Source organism: Dermacentor variabilis, chromosome 5, assembly GCF_050947875.1.
Source record: "Dermacentor variabilis isolate Ectoservices chromosome 5, ASM5094787v1, whole genome shotgun sequence".
NCBI classification, from domain to species: domain Eukaryota; kingdom Metazoa; phylum Arthropoda; class Arachnida; order Ixodida; family Ixodidae; genus Dermacentor; species Dermacentor variabilis.
Window position 1 is genome coordinate 185,105,828 of NC_134572.1, and position 19,425 is coordinate 185,125,252.

General features: G+C 51.6%; 1 protein-coding gene across 5 annotated transcripts in view; it reads right to left on the minus strand.

The window, feature by feature from the left end:
* The window catches only part of LOC142583389 (protein roadkill-like), a 346,742-nt gene that overhangs the window by 80,789 nt on the left and 246,528 nt on the right, over positions 1-19,425 (minus strand). For 3 of the 5 annotated variants that reach the window (XM_075693832.1, XM_075693831.1, XM_075693835.1), the window contains one exon: positions 14,839-15,047. In XM_075693832.1, coding sequence (XP_075549947.1) covers positions 14,839-15,047 — 209 coding nt within the window. Of the gene's footprint in view, positions 1-3,162; positions 3,197-6,194; positions 6,926-14,838; positions 15,048-19,425 lie in introns of those variants that run through there. The other 2 variants (XM_075693833.1, XM_075693834.1) reach the window with 2 other exon arrangements.

Consider the following 19,425-nt stretch of genomic DNA (forward strand, 5'->3'; position numbering starts at 1 on the left):
ATTTTACATACCTGCCCTGTAACCATTCCTTTATATCTTCGGTGACCTTGATGGTAATAAATAAATAAATAAATAAATAAATAAATAAATAAATAAATAAATAAATAAATTGCGCCGTCAGACCCAATTGTCAGCCGCAGCTCATCAAAGCTATGGCCCCGATCGCAAGGCGCTGTCGTTTCTATAAAAAGGTGGCCCAACGTTATAGGCTCAGTGAAAAATCGACGTCGTTCGTTGGCATCCACGAGAGGCTGGCACACAGGTTTCGTGTTACTTCGCCTGCCGAACAGACTTCTTGCTCAGTGCTACGACGGGACGTGAACGCGTTCATGGTCGCCTGATAAGCAGGCATACAGAAACGGCTGTCTCAGCTCAAGTGACCAAGAAGTTCTCCTTACGCAAGAACTTGCGGAAACAGTCTTTGGTATTTGATATTGTAATGCGCCCCATGGGATCTAGCATAGTGGTATCTGAAATGTAACAGCCCCTGTTTACATGTTTCTTTTTTTTCCTCTTTTGGGCACATGATCTGAACTTAATTATCGCACGGACGTCGCGGATTTACACAAGTTCTGCTTGATCGCAAATGTTAGCGCACGCTCCTACCTAGCAAGTGGATCTTCGTCCAGGCTAAGCAACACCGTGGTCGAGACTTTCCTGGCAAGAAGGACATGTTGCTGGGCTGGTTGGTGCTCACTCAAGGAATGGTGCACAGCGCAAAGAAGAGGCTCACAGAAGGCGTCGGCAGCCTGGAAGAACCTATTTCATTCCGATTGGGCACGACTGAACACATGCCACACAGGTTGTACTAATGCGATACGCGTACCTGCAGGACGACAAACACTTACCGTTGCTTCTTGTCTACAGCCTCGCGGCGGTGCCACCTAATTTGGGGGCTCGTATTCACCATTGAAAATGGCACGTGTGACTGCTACACGATGACCGATGCTTCAATACGAATTAACGACTTGTTGCGCTGCAAACGGTTATACCAAAAGCCCGCGGAAAGCATAGAGGCAGGCGAAGCATACATGTTATGAAGAACGGAACGGCTCAGTATTTGCCAATAGCGGAGCGTCTCGTCAAAGGTTGCCAACACACGCTGCCAACGCGAGCAACACGTCGGGAAGCATATGTGGCGCCGCTGCTGGGAAAGGCTACTTAGTTAAGGGACACTAAAGCTTACTATTAAGTGAACGTGGTCTGTTGAAATACCATCCCAGAAACCTCGAAACGCTTGTTTCGTGCCAAGGAAAGACTTATTTTAAGAGAAAATGCGTTCTGAAGCGTCCGCGTACCTCTAGCGCAGTTCAAATCGCCCGCCCTCCGATCGAGGAGTACTGACATCATGGTCTCATAGTGACGTTGCGCCATCGGTGAGTAGAACGGCGTCCGCAGACGGCGCTGCGGCTTTTCTGCGCAAAACACAAACGCGCGGCCAGAAACAGAGCCAAGCCAGAGCCGACAGCAGAGCGAAAGCGGGAGTATGGTGGCTGGCGGAAGGAGAAACGCGCGACCATAAGCTGGTACTTTATTCTATGACGCAAACTTCGACGCTCGTCACAATGGACCCTGACAACGACAGATTGGCTCGCGATGCTGGGCTCAACTTCAGCGATTTGAGCACTGACGAGCGCGACCTGCTGCTGAGGGCTCGCACTGCCGGCGTCGTTGCGTACTACGACGGCGGCCTCCACACCGGCTCTCCGGAGCGGGAAAGCAACGAGGGCTTCCCACGACATCACAAGGACGTGGCATTCTCACTGCTTGTTCGAAATGAAAGTTTCGCGAGCCAGCAGAACCCGCACAGCACGACGCGATAACGAAACTACTCAAACTCCAAAGCGTGCGCGGCGCAGAGTCGAGCGCGCAGAGTCGAGCGAAAACGAAACCTTTCGACCACCCATACTACTGTTTTGATCGGACTGCTCGTACGATCTGTTGGGAACTCGGCGCTGACGCCCGTGGTTGTACCTGGGTCGCAAGCCCCAAGGGTAGCGTTGGCCTGGCGGCCTGGGGTACAACTGGAAGCATCCGAAGGTCCCGGCAAAGCATGAGTCGACTGGTAATAACGAAACAACTTGTTTATTTTAACATCGCAAAGAGTTGGCGGTCAGGTTTGACCGTAGTAGAGAGACGGGAGAGCACTTCACTCAACAGAAGAAATCGGAGCCCTCCTTTTGGCGTCCGGGGGCAGCTGTTTTTATACTCTCGCAGTTGAGGGCAAGAAGGAACCCCTCAAAAGACGAGCACGTGAATGTACAATGGGCTAATGGTGACGCACACTGTCGTAGCGATGCCGTAGCACCATGTCGAGCACGATCTCGTAGCACCCTGTCGTGGCGCTGCCGGTCGGACACAATGACTGTAATGAGAAGATGGTCCCTGCTTTGGCATCGCCTGTTTCGGGCATAATGACTGGAACGAGATCCCTGCTTTGGCATCGCCTGTTTCGGGCCCAATAACTGGAATGAGATCCCTGCTTTGGCATCGCCTGTTTCGGGCACAATGACTGGAACGAGATCCCTGCTTTGGCATCGCCTGTTTCGGGCCCAATAACTGGAATGAGATCCCTGCTTTGGCATCGCCTGTTTCGGGCACAATGACTGGAATGCGAGGATGATCCCTAGGCGGTCGCATCGCCGCAGTCGCGCCTGGAAACACCTGGCGATGAGTGTTGCGGCGACGACGATCGGGCCAAAATGTCCGCCGCCCCGCCGCAGTCGCGCCGGCAAAACCACGTGTCGCAGGCGAAACGCAACACTACTGAAGGGTAACGTCAAAATGTTATTTTTTCTTAGAATGGAATAGACGTAGACAAGTAGCATTTCCTTCCGTCTTTTAATCGAATGAAATGATATTTTTAATACGAGTAGTTGAGTATTAGTAACACAAATTATGAGGAGTGCTTTCGTCATCGGGCTAGTACCGGAATGTCGCTGGGGGGTCTCAAATCGTGTCATGCATTTACCTCAATTTCTCGGTTACTAAAGCTCTGTTCGGGATTATATTGACGCCTTAGACGTTCCAGAACATTGCTCTACCACTTTAACTTGACTTTCTGGTAACCTTTAGTGTCCCTTTAAGGACACGCTCACTGAACTTCACTGTTGAAACGCGTGAAGGCGGTGTTTTCATTCGAGGTGCACACATCCTACTCACCAAGGAGACGCGCTGTCATACGCGTTGCCACAAACCTCGGCGAAGGCGTTGGAATCGAGGCGCGCCCAAGCTTCCCCTAACTGATGCATGTATGCATAGCCATCGGCGAGAGCTTGATCGGCGCTGCCGTAGTTTCGCGTCCGTCTATCGAGCGTTACATTGCTGCTTTTTTCGTGTCCGACGTCTTCAACATGGAGGGCCCAGTCTGCCGCTGGAAGGCGTGCCACTGCAGTTAGCCTGGCGTAAGAGCACGAGCTAGCGTTATACTAAGATCTTCGGTTGCTGAAATGAATACGTGCGATTTTGGTTTAAAGTGGTAGGCCATCGTCAAAAGCCCATTTTTTTTTACAAGATCTTTTGTTTTTCGTTTTATGTATGCCCAAACATTCAGCAACATGTTGCAAAAGAAATTATTTTCTTAACACCATTAATTTCGGAGTTACAGTGAGTTTTCCAAACCATACCCTCGTATTGCGAAACCAAAAATCAGTATTATTTATTTTACATAAATGTTATTCAAAACACTTTCTTTTTTCCTTTATGTGACCACCGAGCAGCGACACGAATAAAATGAGACTCTAGTGAGTGGTATCGGGGCTCCACACAGAGATGTGTGCAAAGAACTAGTACAAAAGAAACTGACGCAATATATATTTGCATTTAGAGCTCATCTTGCAATTCAATTTGGTCTAAATTGGCACTTTTTCCTACATTGCTTAGTTTTTCGAACATTAATACCTTAATATTTATCACACTGCATTTATCCTAGTTAATTGCATAGATTTCATACGTAACTATATAAATGCCATAGCTTTACTTAATTCAGCAATTCATTAGTTACTTATCACTACTGGCGCGACTGACAATTTTACCACATTTTATGACGAAGACTACTTGCCAAAAAAATAAAATGACCCATTTTTCGTACATTAAATAATTCATTAAGTAAGACATGCTTACTCACGAAAAAAAAAGTTATTTATGTCCCGGCTTTCGAGTTAAATGATATTTTTTTTGGGGGGGGGGGGGTACCACCTTAATATATTCTCTACTTTTACCATGAACACCGCCAGCGGAGCATCATCCTCAAGCTATTGAAAACAGAAAGTACACCAATAAATCATATTCGCACAATAATACTCGATAGTAGCAGTTTATCGCCGGGAGCAAACCCATGCACAGTCGGGTTCGAAGACGCTGAAAGCGCGAACTTATTTTCACGATAAACAATGCCGTTCGTTGGACTTAAGCTAACGAAAGCCCGCAGGCGACCTCAAACAGCAACCCACAACAATATCACAGGCGCCATGATTTGCCCTTAAGGGTCGTTAAACGCGCCAGGTGAAAGAAATGCCGGGCACCGCAAGAAGGCACCTACCACGAGTCCGACAATACTTCCGTGAAAGCTGCCTATGCCTGCTGACCAATTCGTGCGATCGTCAACCACTAAGCAGAACGGCCATTAACTTATGGCGAACCTCATTTCCCTCCATAAACATAAGAAATTCGCCCCTTAAATAACACTTCAAACACAAAATAAAGGCAAAGTTGCGTGACTTTCTGAAAGACACCTCTTGGGGCATTAAAAGAGCTAGGGGCTCCCTACGAGTGTTCACAAATATTTTGCTTGGTTCCCGCCGCGCAATATATGCGCCCTGCATAACGATTCAAAATGAGCTGGGAATCAAAGCACGGCTCATACGGATTACCGAAGGATAGTCGCAGTTTAGTAGGACCAATAACGAAGATTATACGAAGCGAGACTGCTCGCCCTCAATGAATAGCGTTACGATAGAAAAAAAAAATTGTTCCTGGAATCCTGCTACCTTGAAGAACGAAGTGATGATAGCTCAAGAAGACGCATCAGAACTTGAAGCATTTTAAATCACATTGTTCTAAGCACATTACCAAAGGCAATAAATACCTTCATTATTTTATTCAAACATGGATCAAGAAGTATCACAAGAGCAGACAGCTGGCAAGCAAACAAGCAGGTATACGAAAGAAGAGTGTGGGAAAATGAACCTCGCAGCTCTTCGGAAAGCGGTTACGCGGACTACGTAAATGCGCCGATGTGATAATCGACCCTTCGCATTAAGAGAAAGAAAGTATATTTCACATTCTAGGGTGTCTCCTTGCTATTACACATCGCAACCTATACGGTTCTCGTGCTGTTGCGCTGCCACGGCAAGACCAATCTGCGCCCAGCTGTCGGACATGACCGGCAAGAGCATCGGATGACGTTTACCCTCGTTTCTTTGACTACGGCTTGCGCAAGCGGCCGCAACCGACGGGAACTGGCTCGGCAGTCGTAAACTCGCCAGGGTCGACGGCGATTCCGAAGCTCTCGTAACGCGAAAAACAGTGACGGACGCGTCGGCTCAGCCGAGTGCCAGCGACAAGGTCCGCGCGACACCGCGCCTGCGAAGGTCCGAGAGAACACGCGTGGGGTCTCGCAGAAAGAGGCCTTCCTGCCGCCGCTGAGGAAAACGCGTCGCGGCCGAAGCAACCTGCCCATCTGGGGCCAAATAAAGCGTAAGCAGGGGCGCGTATTAAACGAACTACTGGGCTGTTCTCGTCGTGCGTCACTGCCTGCGGCCCGCAAACGACCATTTCGTAAAAACGCTTAAGGCTCACTCACGCTAGGCCAACATGATACTGGTTTCGGTCTGCCGACTGTCAGCGACAGCGTTTTTTGCCTTCGTGTCGGCTCCTCTGTCACGCTGCACCGACAATCTGCCGAAGGTCGGCGGAGGTCTCGGCGTCGGTACAGCGCGACAGAGGCGCTGACACGAAGGTAAAAAAACGCTGTCGGCCGACCGAAATCGGTGTCGTGTTGGCTTAGTGTGAGCGAGCCTTTACGCAGACCAGAAATGAGCCCAGACTGATCAACGTTTGCGACGCGAGAGAAGCTCGCCCAGGGCGCATAACTACCGGGACGCAGAGCGACGCTAAGCCGCGTTTCGAGCACGGCGGTCCAGGTCGGGGCCTCGCGTAAGTGCGTAGAAGCGAGTCGATGGAATGACACAAACCGTTCGAGTCGTTCTGGGAGCGCAGAACCATGGCGACGACGATGATTGCGGGTTGCGACCCCGTGGCAGGAGTGGCGACTCGGGCGATAGGCAGCGCGTAGTCTGCTGTCAGGTGCGCCGAGTCAGACGGCGGTGACGCGGCGGTTCATGGTGGTCGCGCAGCACTGGGGCCGATCGCGGCGGCAACAGGTCGGGGCGACCAACGGCGCAGCAGCAGCCGGCTGTGCTCGGCCGACGTCAGCGCAGCTGCGATGGCGGCGGGGGAGGGGACCGCTTGGCTGCCGTGGCTGCGCAGTCGGCCGGCTACGCAGGCGGTGTGCGGCGACAACGCTCGCACGCAGCCAATGCGACCGGGCGATTCCGGAACTCGGCTCTTTCCAACAGGAGGGCCCGGCGCGTAACGAGGACGTCGGGCTGTGCCAGTCGAAGAACCGGAGCGCAGATACCACGGAGTGAAAGAAGTAGGGGGCGAGCGCGGGTCCTACATCCGACGAAGCTCGTGGCCTGGGCGTGGAACCAAGCGTGGACGACGTCGCAAGGTGCGCGCGCGAGGGAACGCAACGAAAAACAACAAAACCAAAACGGGCCTGACAGGCGCGAAGAAGGCACGCACAACAACACGCGTCCGCACCAGCACAGTTACGAAAGCGCTTCTCCCCCGCCTCGCGCACAGCCCGCACACCGCAGCAGCAACTTCGTCGGTTGGTGGTTGGATCGCACTGCCGCCGCCTTCCTTCCTGGTCGGGGGCGAAAGGGGGGGGGGGGAGGAACGGCGGCGACCCAGGCACAACAGAGGAGGAGGCCGGAAAGGCGGGCGAGAGGCTGACCCCAAAAGCGGACTGGCAACTTTCGCCCCGGCAACTAGGGAGCGCCGGCCGTCGCCCTAGGGAGAAACGAGCCGAAAGCGGGCCCCGGCACGCCGGGGGAAAAGGACGCGTGGGCGCTGCTCCCAGGGGCACGTACTGGCCGAAGTTGCTGTATACGCAAACAAGCGCCCACTACCGACTGCGTTTATTTCACGAGTAGAAATAATCTGTACAGAAACAGTAGCATCGAAAGCAACAACTCGCCTAACAACGGGTTTTGACAGCCGCAGTCGATCACAGAGCGAAGCTGGCCGCAAGAACGCGGCTGGCCTCAAGAAGCTGGCCGCTCGTGAACGCAGGAACCACCGCGCTGGACGACAGGGGCTCTGGCAAAAGGGGGTACAAGTTGGGCGGTGGGCGGAGCAGCCTCCACAGGTTCCTTTGCAAGGGGGCACTGCCCCCCATCTCCCCCCTCCATTTGTGCTGAGGGCGGCCCCTCTCCGATCGAGTAGATTTAGCATCGATTTGACAATAATTTTTTAAAAAACGTGCAGACGACGCGAGCCCCGTCTACTGCCGCCACACTACCTCCGGAGCCCCTCCTTTAGCGTCCGAGTTGTCAGTGCGCGTACAGAACGCTGGCAGCGAAGAAAAACCCGCGCTCCACAGACTGCACTGCCTTTGAGATCGGCCCCAATATTCTGTTAGATAGTTCAAAGTAGGCGAAGCTCGACTATAATGCCATCGTATTAAAGAAAGAAGTACATTTGTTGTACACGCAGAACGATAAGCCTGCACTTCGAATGACACTGCTGAAACTGTGTTCAGAGATTTTCTGACCCGAAATGCAGGATATTTGGGCTAAAACAACTAGCGAGTGCGAAGAAAACCAGCCTGGCATGCACAGTTCATGCCAAAGATTATTCCTCAACGACGTAACCTGTGACATGCAGCAGCTCGCCGCGGGATTCGCTGCGAACGACCCCCCCGTACAGCTGACACTGCAGAAGATACGTCACATAATCCGGCGGTGTCCGAGAGTAGTTTTTTCTTGGAAGCAACGGATAACTGCGCATTATTTCTAACCGAGTGCCACAGTACGCGAGCATGACAACAGGACGTTCTGAGATATTCATGAGTTTGATCAAGAAAGAAAGACAGGTGTTATTAGAACGAAACTGTGTTTTAGACGCCCTCTGCGCTGTTTCTGCTAGCTATGTTGTTCACCCCTCCCGCCTACTCCACCTAAAGCACCGCTGCAGTAAGGGCGGGTAGTGGGGGGGGGGGGGGATCAACATCGTCTGCTGGGAGCTCGAACCAGGTTCACCATAGGAGAGGGTTCGGCAGGGAAGACGACGTGATGTAGGAACAAATAGCAGAAGTATAATAGATCGTTACGACTGAGCAGCGCACTGCAAGAAAGAAAAAAATGCAAAAACGTTCGGCGTGCGTGCACCAGCCCGCAAGGGCAGAAAAGACGTGACCACACGTGGCCGCTCGGTGGCTTTCCTGTGCCCCCCCCCCCCCCCAGCCGCGCATCCTCCTCCTAGGGAGTCCCGTGCGGACACGTCGGGGCAGCCCACACAGAGGGACACCGGCGGGAATCCACTCCTTGGCGTAGACGGGTTGTACGACTTGCACATTCCGCGCGTTCGCCCGTCGCACACAACCGACGGTCAGGTCTGTTCGCGTTGACGAGCGGGATGATTAGGCGCGCCTTGTCGCGCGCGTTTGGCATTTCTTCCACTCAATGACACACAAAGCGAACCGTAACAGGGGGCAGGTACACTAAAAGTACGTCGGGCACGTGCTAAGCCTCTCGGAATTTTTGTGTTACACGATACCTGCCATAAAACGACGTGCGGCAGCACATAGCAACCTCCAGCCACCACCGCCCACGAGAAACAAACCTTAGCTTCGTCACTGAGGGCGGGCAATTCAAACTAGGAAGGCAGCTTTTCCTTTAGCCATTTCCAACGAAACGAATGAGAAATGAAGTCTTGAAAGAATATGCCAGCCAAACTGACGAAATTATGCACTGCAATACCACTAAAGAAAACTAAATGAAAGGAAACCTTAGGACACGCTTTGGCTTCTTGCGAACAACTGCATGCCAGGCAAGATGTAACGGGTTAATTTTGCCTTCTTGCACTCATTCATGTTTTTTTTTTCAACCAGCTCCATGGCTCAATAACAAATAAATTAAATGCTCCAATGACGTGCAGCAGCAGTCCTGTCCGGCCACGTCATCTCAATGGCTATGACATTGTGCTGCTGAGACCGATGTCGTCGGTTCGATTCCCGGCACGTCCGGCCGCATCGATGTTATGCGAACCAGTGTGCGAGGAGCGTATACCAAGTTAACGAAGCGACCACGAGAGCACCAAGACGTAGGCGCATGTTTCAGGACCTACATGTGACGCATGTCATGATCTATGATTTACGTTCGTCATACACTCTTGTCATACTATGTCAATCTTGGTAAATACCAAGTTAACGAAGCGACCATGAAAGCACCATGCAAGACGTAGGCGGCTAGATAGATAGATACTGTCAAAGTGGCAAGTGTTCGCCAAGAAAGGCTTCGCATTCCAAACGATACTCTGCCGTGCTTTAAGTGCCCGATTAAGAAGCCCGTGTGAGCGAAATGAATCCGCGGAGCGCCCCATACGGCAGTTCGCTTGCCCCTTGTGCGTAAACGAAATAAAAAAAAATAATAATAATAAAGGGGAGGGAATGCCCACCCCGCGGATGCTTTGGGAGCGTAAAGCCCACTGAAAGTGACGTATTGAAGGGTGTGTTGACACGAAAGCATTCTTGCAAGTAAAATCCAATCGGGAAGAAATTAAAAAAAAAAGAAAGAAGAATACGAGTAAAGGTATAAGAGTGAGAACAGGTGCTGGTGTTGGTATAACGTCAGTTACTGGACATTAAACCGCACAATTCGTTTTCTTCTTTACATTTTGTGTAGCCGGTCCTGCGCGGAAGTCCAACACGAGGACGTTCAGCACGCGCGCGCTGAAAAAGCGGGGCGCACAAAAAAAGGCGCCCGCCGGCGGCACACACGGCCAACCTTGAGCCCGTTTCGTTCCCTTCCTCGAGAGAAAAAGAGCGCGGCCGCCGGACCGCGCTCCGGCTGAGATGTGAACCAGGCCAGAAAGCCGCCAACCGAACCGGCTGATTGCGAGGTGCAACGTCGCCGAGCGTGCACCGGCGGCACAATCCGCCCAGGCGGCCGCGAAGCGTCGAGTGGGCCGACGTCACACGACGCGCGCTCCCTCGCCCAGGTCACGGCGTCGCGCACACATCGACGACCTCGCGACAATCCTCAATGAGCGTGTATGTGCACAACGAGCAACCACGGACGGCGCCAATCGTGCGAGATAAGAGACCGGCAATCGCGGTCAGACGCATCGAATTCGATAACCGCCCGATATGTACACATATATACGCGCAAGGTTGAGAAGTGTCGCCCGCTTCCTTCGCCGAGCTTTTTTCCCGTGCTTCCTCGATTTCGCGATGGCGCCCGATTGCGGCCGACCGGCGCAAGGTCCCCACGCTCACGTATTCCGCGAGACGCAGGGTGCAGGCGTCGCAGCGTTTCACTCGCCGCGACAGCGCGCGCGAGATGCCCATCGGCGTTTCCGCTCAGAGGGCCACGGCAGTCCTCTCCGCAACAGCGCCCCTTGGCAACGGGAGCCCGAAAGTATATGCACACGTTATGCGAAAACGGTCAGAGCGCTCGGCACTGAATGAGCGCGCTTTCCGGTACCTGCGCGTAACGTCCTTAGACATTCAGTGAGAACGCATAATGCGCGCAAGAGCACACGCGCAGAGAAACGTAAGAAAGCTACTCAGCCCAGCCGTATACGACAACATTCCCTTATGACACAGCCTTCGAAGCTGACACAGCGCGGCCAATGTCGCGGAAGTCCTGCGACCTGGCGCTGCTTCTGCTTCCCGGCAACACATCAACGCGCCTACCGATACTATAGTAAGCGCTAACACATCACCGCTGCTTCCACACACGAGTGACTCGTGTCCTCTTCATTCCACGCGAATGCGTCAACACTCTCCATTTCCCGACTGGGTAGACCCGTACGGTAAATACGAGACGCCTCCTGCCAGCATCCCCGAGGCCGCGATTTCCTCGGGAAGAGAGAGAGATTGAGCAGCAGGGCGCTATTTGCGTTCGAGAGCACTTGGCACGTGCGCACTCGGTAAGCCGTAGGCGAAGCGCACACAACGCGTTCCGCCTCGTCGCCTCGGAAGTTTAGGCCCATCTCACGGCGAGTTTGACTGCGCCCACCGCAAATGATGCCGGTCCTTTTGTGGCCAACTGATGCTGGTAAAACAGGGCGCCTACAGGTAGTGAACACCTCCTCTGCAAAGGGCGCCAAGAGGATCGTAGCCATGGCTGCGTTCCCGCTCTACATGCTCGTGCAGAAGGCAACCTCGTACTTGTACGCAGGAGCGAATTGCACTGTAGCGGTCATTCATTTGCCGGTGTGCACACTGACTACGGGAATTGGCGCACGAGGGGAACTCTGGAGCAGGCTCGTCTGCTCTCTCCCGAACAGTCGCTGCGACTCCTGTCGCTTTACGCACGGCATGAAGCCATTTGTAGAATCGATGACGCTGCATCCAACCGCTGCATGACTAAAGCACAACTGCGTAGCTACTCGGACACATTTGGGCAGCCCGCGGTGGACCGCAGTGACTGTGCGAAGCGTTTACACGCAGCCAAGATTCACGCATGATTTTAGCACGTTCATATACATATATAGGTTGTCCCAACTATCAAGCACCAAGATTTAAATATACGCAAATGGGACGTGGCTGGACAAAACCAAGGTAATGCTGTTTGTCGTCGCTTGATGATGATGTGTGGTGTTTTGTGGCGCAAGGGCCAGGTTTGGCCAAAGAGCGCCATGACAAGTGGTAGTGTTAACGATGTATTATGGAAGATGTGACTTGGCTGTAAGGTGGCCTAAAAATAGTCGCTGTAAAGTGCGTAAAATATACGTGCTATAAAATTATGGTGATGACTAATGACGAATACTATGAACATTAAAATCCATCGTAGAAGATTGATGCGTTGTTTAAAATATGCGAGATGTTAAATTGCTTACAGCACTACTGCCTCGCCAGAGCCCTTGAACCACAAGGGCCTAGAGGCATGTGCTATTCAAAATAATTATCACAGCGGCATCCTCTGAAGAGAGGAAGCGCTACGAACGTGTGGGGCTAATAACATGCAATACAACATCTTTCAAAAAACCTAGGACGGCGTTGGTGTCAAAGAGTGGTTCTGGACCAAGTAACATAACAGGATGAAGGGGGATGTGCTGCCGGTATGCTAAGAGAAAATGTTTCTTTCTTTCACATTCGGCTTCCCGACACTCCAGTAGGACGTGGAGGACGGTCAGCCTTTCCCCGCATCTACCACAGGTTGGAGGCTCGTTTCCCGCGAGTAAAGTTATGTGTGCCAAAAGTGTGTCCTATTCTTAGACGGCAGAATAGGACATCTGTCCGGCGGGATTTTGTTACAGGAGGCCAGAAACCTAATTGTGGCTTTATTACATGCAGTTTATTATTTATTTCTTCGTCCCACATACGTTTCCAGTGGTTTCGTAGTTTCCTTCTTAAGAAAGGCTTCAGGTCTGTGACAAGGACCGAAGCAGTAGGATTAACTGCATGCAATGAAATTGATGTGGCCATCTGGTCGGCTATAAGAACGTTTCCCTCGATGCCCCTATGTCCAGGCACCCAGCATATAATCACATGTTGGTTAGATATATATGCTTTACACAGTGCGGAGTAGAGTTCATTAAATACTGGATTTTGTGAGTACAGAAAGACATCAAGGCCTTCACAACACTGAGGGAGTCCGTATATATAACTGATTTCTGGAGTTGCGATTTATTTATATGCTTTACGGCCGACAGCAGTGCGTAGGCCTCAGCCGTAAAGATACTAGTTTCCGGATGCAGTACGTCGGATTCCGAGAAGGATGGACCGACGGCTGCATAGGACACCCCGTCGTGTGACTTTGATGCGTCTGTGTAGAACTCCGTGCAGGAGTACTTGTGCTGGAGTTCCCGGAAATGCATTTGGATTTCAATCTCTGGAGCATGTTTTGTGACTTTAACGAAAGATATATCGCATTGTATGAGCTGCCACTCCCAAGGTTGTCGTCGCTTGGAGATGCTCAAATTACTTCTTGCATTCCGCCTAATTACATAATTAGCCTTAATTAATCAATAAGCTTCTCAAATATTATATTTAGATTAGAAGTGTCACTGAGAAAAATTGCTGGCTCTCCCGTAATTGAGAGTAAATATAAGCATGAAATGCTACGGGCGAAGCCGACTGGTTGGAGATGATACTAGCCACAATCGTAAAATGGGTGTAGTGAATGTTCACAACGGCACACCCCATCACACCACACCGCACCACGACATACTGTGCACCGGTTCATATGGATGCAATTGTTTCCTGTCAGAGCCAGCGTCAGGAAACAATTGCGTCCATATATGGCGTTTTTTTTTTTTTTTTGCTGTGCCACAGCCTTCAACCGCATTTCATCTACGTCGCTACTTTTTCTTGTCGCGTCGAAATGGTCGGCTGCGAATGTGCGCCCTTAGGCAGGTGGCCACGTCCATGACGGTGTTGCCACCTTCGCGAACGGCCACATACTCCTGGCGTTGTCGGCACAGTCGAGCAGCCTTCTGCTCTAGCGTATCAATCGATAAGCGATCGGTTACCGGAAAAAGCTTCCTTTCATTGCGCTGCATTGCTCGGCTTAAGCATTTGTGACGGCGACCTCACTGAAATGAAGAACGATGCAGAAGCTTATGCGGCAACGACATAACGCAGGCCTGAAAGCTTGCTGAGCCGAGATGAACCTGTTTTGAACTGAACCTCATCGCAAGTCTCCACTCGGCCAAACAACCATCCGCGGCGCGCTAGACGTTGCCGACTTGGTCACACAGCGTGGCGCCATCTCTCGAGGCGGTGCAAAACCCGCGCTGCGGAACTTCCGGACTGCTGGCGTTGAAAAGATCACAGACAACCCTGTCTCAGCACCGAAAGATCACAATCAGGTGTTTGCTGCCCTGTTATCTGCCTTTTGAACGTCGCTATTGGAAATTACAAATTAAACTTCAGCGTACTATAGAAGTTACAGCTTGAGTGAAATTGTGAACAAACATTAAGAAAAAATCGGAAGCAATATTCGTGCAACATGCTTTGGCAGTAACTAGCGTATGTAATGCGGTCCTGTACAAAGGGTTGGGGGCGAGAGACCACGCTTTCTTACGTTTTGACTGGTTGCCCGGATGTTCTCGTTTCGTTCTCGCTCCGTTCTCGTCTCGGGTGCCCCGATAACGGCTCTGGCTCTTGTCTCAGAGTCTCTCGAAGGTCGCCGAGAACGGGAGCTAAATCATTTCATGCTTAAAATTGTAGTGCGAAATGAAAAAAACTGCCGATACAGCTTTCTGTTGCTAAATACGTGCTACATAAAGGTGTTTTTCCGAGCGTGAAAGAAACCCGTGAATAAGCGCAAAATTACCGCTCGACTGGCCACTCGAGGCACTTTGACTAGGTTAGGTGACTATTTGTTACTGCCCATTTCAAAGGGGATGCCATTTAATAATCATCACCATGAGCATCCTCGTCTTCAGACGGCTCCAGATGCATTCCACAAGGGCTCGAAGCTGTCTTCTTAGCAGTCAAGGTAGACTGTCTATATACAGCGCTGGACATATACTGAAACACACACCCCACGTATCTCTGTGCGCGCGCGTCTATCGCACGTGCAACGTCAGGCGACTCACCAGCGGCGGCGGCAGCGGCGGCGGCCGCGGCGGCAGCAGCGGCAAGGCGCCCCGACGACGGTCGGCCTCCTCCTCCGTCCGTGCCTGCGGCCGGCAGGGGCCTGCAGGGGGCAGCCGTGGCGGCGGCGGCGACGCTGCGGCTCAGCGCCCACCACGGGTCGGCTGGCCGACCAGGGGCCACAGCTGCGCCGGGGGGCACGGCATGGTCGCTGCGCGAAGAAAGCGACACGCTCAGTTTGCTTGCCTATTCTGTGGCTATACTATGCTGTGGTCACATCATTCACGCATAACGCATTTCGCGCGCTCTTACGTTTCTGGGTGACTTCAAAAAAAAAAAAAACGAAAAAAATAACGTGTATGCTCCGGAGAATATCATTGTACTGGACGTTTTCCTACATATGTACCAAAACATGCATTTTGTGCTGGACCCGCGACTGGCCATTGGCTGCTGGTCCAAACTATTTGATGACAAGATGTATTGAAAAATAAAAAAATAATAAAAAACACGAAACTTCACATCTCAACGTTGCCGTTGCGTATCCGACGTTATACGCAAATGCTTGGGCAGAAACAGCGCAGAACGTGAAACCAGATACGTATATGACTCAGTCTTCAATTAATCCTTCTGGTTCTAGTTTCCGATTAAAAAGTGCCTAACCAGGGGACGAAGCCCTTAAAAGCTAGCTATTGCCACTCGTGGAGCATCGCACAGCGAACCACCGCATTTAAAAAGATTCAGTAAACAGGCAAGCATGCAAGCACGATCGCAACGCCCTCCACATCCGACAGACAAGTCGTGCTTGCTCGCACGAGTTCTGTTACTCATCCCACGTTTCGCCTGTATACGCTACACCCGAACCAGGATAAACGGGCGGTGGTGGCGGTGCAATTAATAGGTCGGGGTACTGGGTCGAAACACTAGGAGGTATGGCGCCCGACTCTCCGTCTTCCACTAAACCCAACAGTGGCACGTCTTGTTAAATGCCCTGCGGTGGTGGTGGTCGAATACGACGAGACTCGGTAGGAGAAAGATGACAAAATCGAGAGGCGACTGATTTCTTGCGACACCCTCCGATACCGGCTCGGTGCCACTAACCGCTTGTTCATTTTTCTTGCTCGAAGAACCCGGAGACATTACAGTGTGAGAGGATGCATATATGCACGAATGATGACACGAAATAAATACGGTGTATGGCGGCAAACACCGCTGCTGCGAACTGTATGTGCACACAAAAAACGCGACATCTCACGTCTGTCACGCACGCTCACACACATAAGGCGCACTGAGTGTGAAGTAAAACAAGCAACTTTCGAAAATAGCTGCCAAGGACATACGGCAAGCTCCATCCCGAATTCGTTTTATACCGGATGTTCTATCGCATATAGAACACTGGGCCACAAGGCCGAATGCGAAGCACAGTTCAATCGAAGGCTGTTAGGAATGGCCTGCCGAGGTGGCAACATGCAAGTTTCCTCAGCCAGCTGCAGCTGCGAGCGTTGCGAGCGTCCCCGAAGAGAACCATGGAAGCCTATCACAATTGCTGCGGTAACTCATTTCGTAGGGACCTCGAGGTGCCGTTTCAATACCTCCTCGGCGCCGTTGACTAAACGCGATCGGCGGACCAACCATTGTTACTGAACCCGCCACAGCCGACATGGTCTCTGCATCAAGAAGAGCTTCCCTAACAAGAGGGTGCTTTGCGGTACGTGGGCCCCAGGATTCGTCACAGTCTGCTGACACTCGTGGCGACTACAGGACGCAAGACAATGGACAACCGGCGGCCACGCTGCGGGAGTCAGCTCGGGGAACCAACGCGCCTTTCAAGACTCAAGATAATGGACAACCGGCGGGTCGACTGCGTTGACGTTTGACGCTGCGAATCGGCTATGAACTGCCGTTTTTCCCTCACCTAGGGATCTAGGGAGAATGGAGTGTTTATAAGCGGCTGTTTGTCGGCTGCTAGGTGTGCTCGTCAATGTGCTCGTCAATGTACTCGTCAGTGTGCTCGTAAGCTGTGTGCTGTATGCTCGTCTTGCGTACTACATTTGGGAGCCACGCTAGACTGTCGAATAAATCTCTTGTTTAAAATGTAAATACTGTAAACAAACCCGGCACACCTAAGTCCCGACGAAGAGTCAAGGTCCTCCCTACAACCACGACCGCCAACTCCTACAAGGCTAAGCTGAGGAAGCGCGTGGAACATAAATCAAGCGTGTGCACAGTGACAGTGAATAAGTGCAGTGAGCGGCGTCCACGACACCTAGTGACCAGCACTCGACCAAAAGGCGCAGAGCGCAACCACGTACCTACCTTTCCTTCTTCTGCGACAATTCAAGTCACGCTAAGTCAACTAACTACGCTGTTATAGAGAAAACACTGTTCGACATTGATCAAGTAGCTCACCTTGTGTTACTTGGAGCTTCTAGGGACTATACATGGGAAAAGCGGGAGATGGAAATTCAAGACGATGAGCGAAACGAGAACAAGGTAAAAGCGGGAGCCAACGTTTCGACAAGTGGACTTGTCTTTTCTACGGTGGAGCTTCTATAAAAACTCGAATCTCGAAGCGAGCTTTGCCGTAGTGACTCCTGAAATTTTTCGTGTATTTCACTGGAGTCATTCCTCGAGCTAAAATTGTCCAAGGGCCACGCCACTGAAAATAGCGGCAATGCAAATTTTGCCCCTAGCTTGAACTCCAACCGCAAAGCGTGCAGAAGCTAAATGTTCCACGAACAGATGAGTATACCTGCAGCATACAGGTTGTGCCACGTAACTTGAGCCAAGAATTGAAAAATTAAAGGCACGTCGGAAACGAATTGAGCCTAACGCGTACTATTCGCAATAACTCAGACAATTTTTTGTTTTCCCCATAACTCACTAATTAATTAAGTTTAATCACCCCACTTTTTCATTATTGGCTGAGTACCCCAAGTATGATACGCAGATTTGTAGAGCACCTTCAGAAACCACCGATCGAGTTGTTTCCAGTACGATACGTCTCACGTAGTCCTTTTTTCCAGGTTGCAAAGAAAGCCCGCGAAATATGAAAAAAGCCACGTGACGGAGCGCTTGCGCAGTGGTATCGTGCCGATGAAGAAGGTCAACTGCCGTCGGATGGCGGCAAAAATGCGTGCTGCTGGCCGAGCGCTGCCGATGAGTTAAAGAGCGTCCTGCCGCTTCCTCGTCGCCAGTCACGATGCAGCCCACTTGGTTCACCGAACGCACGCTTGAGAGCGGCACAATACGACTGCGCAAACGCTCCGTCACGTGGCCTTTTTCAAATTTCGCGTGATTTCTTTGCAACGCGGAAAAAAAGACTACGTGAGATGTAGCGTAAAGGAAACAACTCGATCGGTGGTTTCTGAACGTGCTCTGCAAATCTGCGTATCATACTTAGGGTCCAAATTTTTTTTTTTTTTTTTTTTTTTGCGAGCTCTTAGGTACAAGTACTCCTTGCCAGGTCTAGCGAAGCCTTCCGAAGGTTTGTATGGCAGAGAGGCAAAATTTCACTGAATTGAATTCTGAGGGGTATTACGTGCCCCCAAAACAGGATTTGATTACGAGGAACGCCGCAGTGGGGGACTGATCGCCGGGGGCTCCTTAACGTGCACCACAATGCACCGCGGTCAAGGGCGTTTTTGCATTTCGCCCCCACTGAAATGCCGCCCCCGAGACCGGGATTTTAAACTGCGACTAGCGGCGCAACATCATAGCCGCTAAGCCACTGCGGCGGGTCAAAGTGTCATCGACAGGTTCTCGAGCACAACTAATGCTCCAAGATATAAACTAAACGTCTTCAAAACTTTCAATAACACGCACAGAAATATAAAATACCAAGAGACGCACAACATAGAGCGACAAATGTGCTAGAGCTCATCGTCAAACAAAACGCGTCCCGCTACTACACGAGTATGCACTGAATAAAGCCGCGAACTGGACAATGTTCAAAGCAACCGCAATGGTCAGGTGCACACAAGTAGAAGTCAGGTTCGTACGAATGATATTTCTTTTTATAACGTTTCTTTCAAGGCGTTCTTTAAACCGGATAAACGTCGTTGCTCGAGCGCTCAAGTCGGGAGTTCGTTAAACAAATACGGAATACAACATTGTCTTTGCCGTTGACGACAATTAGCTCTCGTTCGGGGTACAACAAATCTGGAGGGATTGCGCAGATTCATATGCTTTATAGCGGGCACGCGAATATTTTCCTTCTCGGACACGGCAACAACAACAACAACAACAACAACAACAACAACAATAATAATAACAGTCAGAAAGTTCCCCAGAGCCACGTGTGACCGCCGCAACTGCGGGTCTTCCGACCCGGTGCCAGGAGGGGCGTGCATCCAACCCGAGCGAGGAGAAAGAATGACCGGGCGTTCGCGAGGGCAGTCAATCGGCATCCGGGGGGGGGGGGGGGGGGCGACGCGGCGCAAACCGGGGCAGCGCACGGGAAGGAGGCACCGCCCGCTGCGGAGCCGGCGACCGGGCCAGCGTGCGCCCACGCCGCCGGGGCGCGGTGCCGGCCGACCCGGCACGGGCACTGCGCGCACCGCCGCGTTGCGAAAGGCGGGCCAGTTGACGCG